This window comes from Salvelinus sp. IW2-2015, linkage group LG2 (genome assembly GCF_002910315.2).
Source record: "Salvelinus sp. IW2-2015 linkage group LG2, ASM291031v2, whole genome shotgun sequence".
In the NCBI taxonomy this organism is placed as follows: Eukaryota; Metazoa; Chordata; class Actinopteri; order Salmoniformes; family Salmonidae; genus Salvelinus; species Salvelinus sp. IW2-2015.
In genome coordinates this window covers 36,837,087-36,843,735 of record NC_036839.1, presented here as the reverse complement: position 1 = coordinate 36,843,735, position 6,649 = coordinate 36,837,087, and the positions used below count along the sequence as shown (strand labels likewise).

At 42.7% G+C, this 6,649-nt stretch overlaps 1 protein-coding gene across 1 annotated transcript; it reads left to right on the top strand.

Annotated features, from left to right (window-relative positions):
- The first annotated feature begins 2,794 nt into the window (after nucleotides 1-2,794).
- On the top strand, nucleotides 2,795-6,426 carry LOC111979280 (ubiquitin-conjugating enzyme E2 A). Its single transcript, XM_024009710.2, has 6 exons — nucleotides 2,795-3,142; nucleotides 3,805-3,885; nucleotides 4,811-4,836; nucleotides 5,099-5,188; nucleotides 5,295-5,383; nucleotides 5,604-6,426. Exons 1-6 carry the CDS (start codon nucleotides 3,099-3,101, stop codon nucleotides 5,730-5,732), a joined length of 459 nt encoding a protein of 152 aa, XP_023865478.1. The 5' UTR covers nucleotides 2,795-3,098; the 3' UTR covers nucleotides 5,733-6,426.
- Nucleotides 6,427-6,649: the final 223 nt, after the last annotated feature.

Sequence of the window (6,649 nt, the reverse complement as noted above, 5' to 3'; positions counted from 1 at the left end):
CGCTTAAAGTTAGTGAGGGAGATAAGTCTCCAACTTAAGTTATTTTTGCAATTCGTTCCTATCATTGGCAGCAGTGAACTGGAAGGAAAGGAGGTCAAAGTAGATGTTGGCTTTGGGGATGACCAGTGAAATATACCTGCTGGAGCATGTGCTACAGGTGGGTGTCGCTATGGTGACCAGTGAGCTGAGATATGGTGGAGCTTTACCTAGCAAGGACTTATAGATGACCTGGAGCCAGTGGGTTTGGCAACGAATATGTAGCGAGGACCAGCCAACGAGAGCATACAGGTCGCAGTGGTGGGTAGTATATGGGGCTTTGGTGACAAAACGGATGGCACTGTGATAGACTGCATCCAATTTGCTGAGTAGAGTGTTGGAAGCTATTTTGTAAATGACATCGCCGAAGTCGAGGATCGTTAGGATAGTCAGTTTTACGAGGGTATGTTTGGCAGCATGAGTGAAGGAGGCTTTATTGCGAAATAGGAAGCTGATTCTAGATTTATCTTTGGATTGGAGATGCTTAATGTGAGTCTACAGTCTAACCAGACAGCTAGGTATTTGTAGTTGTCCACATATTCTAAGTCAGAACCGTCCAGAGTAGTGATGGACAGGTGGGTAGGTGCGAGCAGCGATCGGTTGAACAGCATGCATTTCGTTTTACTAGCATTTAAGAGCAGTTGGAGGCCACGGAAGGAGTGTTGTATGGCGTTGAAGCTCGTTTGGAGGTTTGTTAACACAGTGTCCAAAGAAGGGCCAGATGTATACAGAATGGTGTCGTCTGCGTAGAGATGGATCAAAGAATCACCCGCAGCAAGAGCGACATCATTGATATATACGGAAAAAGAGTCGGCCCGAGAACTGAACCCTGTGGCACCCCCATAGAGACTGCCAGAGGTCCGGACAACAGGCCCTCCGATTTGACACACTGAACTCTGTCAGAGAAGTAGTTGGTGAACCAGGTGAGGCAGTCATTAGAGAAACCAAGGCYATTGAGTCTGCCGATAAGAATGTGGTGATTGACAGAGTCGAAAGCCTTGGCCAGGTTGATGAAGATGGCTGCACAGTACTGTCTTTTATCGATGGCGGTTATGATATCGTTTAGGACCTTGAGCGTGGCTGAGGTGCACCCGTGACCAGCTTGAAAACCAGATTGCATAGCGGAGTAGGTACGGTGGGATTCGAAATGGTCGGTGATCTGTTTGTTCACTTGGCTTTCGGAGACTTTAGAAAGGTAGGGCAGGATGGATATAGGTCTGTAACAGTTTGGGTCTAGAGTGTCTCCCCCTTTGAAGAGGGGGGGTGGATGACCGCGGCCGTGTTCCAATCTTTAGGAAGTATGATCATTACACAGCTGCACCTTGTGCGGGGGACAATAAAAGGCCACTAAAATGTGCAGTTTTGTCACAACACAATGACACAGATGTCTCAAGTTTTGATGGTGCATGCAAATGGCATGCTGACTGCAGGAAGGTCCACCAGAGCTGTTGCCAGAGAATTGAATTTTCATTTCTCTAACATAAGCCACTAACTTTGTTGTAGAGAATTTGGCAGTACTTCCAACCGGGACACAACCGCAGACCGTGTGTATGGCGTTGTGCGGGCGAGCGGTTTTCTGATGTCAATGTTGTGAACAGAGTGCCCCATGGTGGCGTGGGGTTATGGTATGGGCAGGCATAAGCTACAGACAATAAACACAATTGTATTTTATCGATGGCATTTTGAATGCACAGAGATACTGTGACGAGACCCTGAGTCCYATTGTCGTGCCATTCATCGACCGCCATCATCTCATGTTTTAGCATGATAATGCACGCCCCCATGTCGCAAGGATCTGTACACAATTCCTGGAAGCTGAAAATGTCCCAGTTCTTCCATGGCCTGCATACTCACCAGGCATGTCACCCATTGAGCACCTTCTGGATTGTAAATTTTTTTGTGGGGGGGGTGCTCTGGATCTACGTGTACGACAACTTCGCACGGCCATGAGTGGGACAACATTCCACAGGCCACAATCAACAGCCTGACCAACTCGATGCAAAGAAGATGTTTCGCGCTACATGAGGCAAATGGTGGTCACATCAGATACTGACTGGTTTTCTGATCCACGCCCCCTTTTTTTTGTGACAAAAGATGGATATTGTTGCATGTTGCATTTATTTTGTTCAGTATAATTCCCTTGGTACTGGTATGATTCTCCTGACATGTTCAGAACTTATAATCACACACCACAGGATAGAAAGAATACAGGTAAGATTGCATAACAGAATGCAACAATATGCAGGCAACTATAATATGTTGTACTGAACTGCTACCGAATAGCTGGGTGTATAAAGTGATTTACTCCTTTGCCAAGCACTAACTTGTTTTTAAATTTAACTAGGCAAGTCAGTTAATAAGAACAAACCCGGACGACGCTGGGCCAATTGTGCGCCGCCCTATGGGACTCCCAATCACGGCCGGTTGTGATACAGCCTGGAACAAAACAGTACATTTATTTGTAATACCTTTATATATTTGGTTTACGATGTCTACTCCGGAAAGAAGACGACTGATCTCTCCATATCCTGCTCACTGTTCACGTGTGAGAACACCCGTTTGTCAGCTGTCGCCCAGGCCTGGCCGACCTTGATCGCTGGACATTTATTGACCTCACTATACAAACACCACGTCATTGTAACCACGCCCCCCGTCAAACACGATCTCAAAGCCAAAGGAAAAAAAAGAAAAATAGGGTGAGACTATGTAATTGGACACGTATTAATCATTGTTTTTTGATACATCATACGCCATTCAATTAACACACTTAAGGAAGAAGTAACACATTCAAGGAAAAATACATTAAAAGCTAAATTATCTAATGTATCGTTTTACTTAAGAAGAATACACAAGATACGTCGCCTATTTGCTGAAGTGGTATCGCCTAATAAACCACGCACTAGCGGCTAGGGTAGGAAGATAGGATTTCAGAAGCGACAGCGAAAAAGGAACTGAATGTTGTTGTAAACACAACATTAACCAGTTAGCTATATTATAAAGAAATTGAGTGTAAACAAAACAGTACATTTATTTGTATTACCTTTATATATATTTAGTTTTCGATGTCTACTCCTGCAAGAAGACGACTGATGAGAGATTTTAAGCGGTGAGTTGAACATTTTTCACGGGTGGTGTTAATGATATGCCTGAAGCTAGCTTGTCAGCTAAGGGTACTTGGCTAGCTAGCTAACGCGACCAAGTCATCCAGCCGTCTATTTGATATTTTGGGTTTTATTTAGTTGAACAAATTTGCTATGTTGCCTTTGAAAATTGCGGAAGCTTTACACAACAGTCTGCCGCTAAAGTCGACCCTAAAACATTAGCGACTTATTTCGTCAGCAAGCTAGCTTGCTTACAAGACTTGACTAGCCAGCTAACGTTACTTGGCTAGCTAAGAAAACAACTCGCTCTCTCCAAGGCGAGTCACCATAGTTAACTCGCAAACGAAACTAAGTTAAATTAACTAGACGTCATAAAATTACTCAGGTTGTGTTTAATATTTCGAGGGATATTTTTGCGACATCCTTGAACTTCATATCAAATCATGCATAACGTTTATTAATACGACTGACTTTTAGCTAAACACTAATCTAGGGTTTTTGCATTGGTTGATAATATTGCAAGTACGTTAAGAGTACACTAATTCAGTAATGTGTCGACTTGTAATATACTACAGCTATCAGTTTGAAAATAGGGCTAACAAGTGCTTAAGTTAGGTAGCAAGTCATTTGAAACGTGAAAGTTGTTTTTTTCCTCGGACCCCCATAGGCTACAAGAAGACCCTCCGGCTGGCGTCAGTGGTGCCCCTTCCGAAAACAACATCATGGTGTGGAATGCAGTCATATTCGGGTAAGACGGTAAAGCGCAACCGGTCCGATGTGCACATTCAGACTGTTCTCTGTCACATATGTTCAGTACCAAATATTACATTAACACCTAGCAAAAGATCTACTCATAAGGAGCCTAGCGTTACCTTTACTCCTTAAGATCCAAGGACCTTGTGTTCATTTGAGGTAACAGTAGACTGGCAGAGAAAACAGCCAACTACTCAATTTTTAAACGTGAATCGATTCACAACTGCGACACGTTTCAAGAAATATAAAGCCATTTACTTTCATATCACAAGTATTAACACAAATGCAAAAAAACCAAAAAACATACTGTTTTCACCGGCTTTATCACAGTTGTAGCCGACAGTATTTTTAAGTGACAACACGTTTCTGGCGGCCTTTCGTTATACACAGGTGTCCGCGCATGCTAAATACCACAAGTTGTCGCTCTGTCTTAAGTAAACACAGGCTCTAACATGGAGCTATGGCGGTGTGGGAACTCTAACCCTATAAAAGTGTGTATCTATTTGTGTTTTTCTCGCCGATATGAAAGATAGTCCTTATGCTCCCAAAACGGTACCGCAAGTGATGCATGTTAATGTTCAGACCTAGCGCCAGGGCTCTTAACAAAACTCCCCTGTACAGAAGACGCCTTCTTCCAATGACTCTTGTGTAATATCATGGAACTGGGACTATGTAACACCATGCTCCATCAGCAAATATTGCTGAGTTTGGGTTCTGAAACAGCCTTTGCTAGTTATCGGTCATTCTGTGAGAGCCAGGTCATGTCAAGACCTTTTTAGGCCAATGATACCAACAATTTCAAGTGAATTATCTGCTCATTGTAATGTTCCTTCTTCATCCGTATAACTTATTTATGGGGAACTGACACATGAATATTTCATGCACACACAAACTTTCAATGTATTTATTTCCCTTTACAGCCCAGAAGGGACACCTTTTGAGGATGGTGAGTACAGCACTGTACACCCCATTCTTTGTGTTTGCATACTCTGTGCAGTTAAGGTTTGTGTGATATAATTGTTGATTTGATAAATTCCACATGAAGTAGGCTAGAGCAGCCAATCATCAACTCCCTGTTTTATTTAACGGCGGTATTGCAGATAATGCAACAGCTGTAATTGCAAAAACATGTTTTCTAACGTTCTTGGTTGCGTGATATTAGCCGTGGTTCTAATTCATATTTTCCCTCCATCTTTTACATGTTCCAGGTACATTTAAGCTCACTGTTGAGTTCACAGAAGAATACCCCAACAAACCCCCCACAGTGCGATTTGTGTCAAAGATGTTTCATCCAAATGGTATGTTGTTACAACGAAAGTAGCAAAACATTCTGATAATGAATGTATTATATTTGTATTGCCTACAAAGATTAACACTATTTTTACCCTTCCATTTTATTTACAGTGTATGCAGATGGGAGTATATGTCTGGACATTCTACAGAATCGATGGAGTCCAACCTATGACGTATCATCCATTCTTACCTCTATCCAGGTAGACAAATTTATCATGTTTTCCATGCATCCTCCTGTCAACATTTAGTCCTACTGCGACAGAGCAGAGATAAGCCACAACAGACCTTAGACTTCCCATACTGAAGTGCCATAAGTCATGGTGCATATTCCCACTGTTATGCCACACTCCCTGTGCTGTAGAATGCTTGTCTCATCTACACTGTTGGCCTATCACCCCTCTCTCCCTTCCCTCCTTCCAGTCCCTGCTAGACGAACCAAATCCCAACAGTCCGGCCAACAGTCAGGCGGCCCAGCTTTACCAGGAAAACAAGAGGGAGTACGAGAAGCGTGTGTCGGCCATTGTAGAACAAAGCTGGAGGGACAGTTGACCAGACCCTCTCCCTTCTGTCCTCTTCTGTCCCCAGCACTGAGCTGTGTGACTCGAGTTCTAGTGGAGTACATCTTAATTTAGTTTTTCTTTTTAAGCTTTTATGCACTTTACCTCTCCCTTCCCTTGTAGAACCTCTTTTTTCTGACACGCTTGGAGTGATTGTTTTATTTTATTTTTGTATTTTCCCCTCTCATTTTGGCCTATCGGGACGTATGTGCTGAATCTTGCCTTTGCCACCACGCTCTTCTTCAATTGAAGACCATTTTTGGATGTCAATTACCTTGCCTCATCCCTTCACTGAAACAAATGAGTTGGACTGATTTGTTTAATGTTTGGAAGAAATATCAATTATGATAACCTAGCTTGTAGGTTCCTTCTTTGGTGTGCTCCCCTTACTTTATATCAAGCTAATTTTACAAAGCAGCATCTGAGCTATCAAGCTCTACCTTCCTTTGGACAATTGCTGCCCGTGTTCATCCTAAACACCCTGATTGAGAATCAGACCCACAAGCTTAACCCATGTCTTTGCTGTGTTGTGAGCTCTGTTACATGCATGACAGTGAGTGCATTCATGTTGTTCAGTACCCTCAATGTATATAGGAAAACATACATCTGGATTTATGTACAGATTTTGCACTGGTTGTTCATGTCATTTTTTCCAGCACTTGTAAATAAAGGCAAAACTACCTTTACTTTGACCGTAGTACTGTTTCTCTTGGACACCGACAGTAAACCTTGTGCTCCCTACAGTAAACATCAATCCACTCTATTTAGCTTTGTGGCAAATAATGTGATATCAGCGATCTGTGAAACTAGCTTCAAAGTTCATGCATCTGTTAACCTCATTCAACACACTATTGAAGCAAACCTTAATGAGAACTCTACACATCTAAAACCAATTGCAGAACCGCATGG

Excerpts from the sequence above, each read along its gene's own strand:
- LOC111979280 (XM_024009710.2), top strand. The coding sequence starts at position 3,099 with ATGTCTACTCCTGCAAGAAGACGACTGATGAGAGATTTTAAGCG. Across the intron at positions 4,837-5,098 it reads AGGGACACCTTTTGAGGATG|GTACATTTAAGCTCACTGTT; the intron begins GTGAGTACAGCA and ends TACATGTTCCAG. Across the intron at positions 5,189-5,294 it reads AAAGATGTTTCATCCAAATG|TGTATGCAGATGGGAGTATA; the intron begins GTATGTTGTTAC and ends TTTTATTTACAG.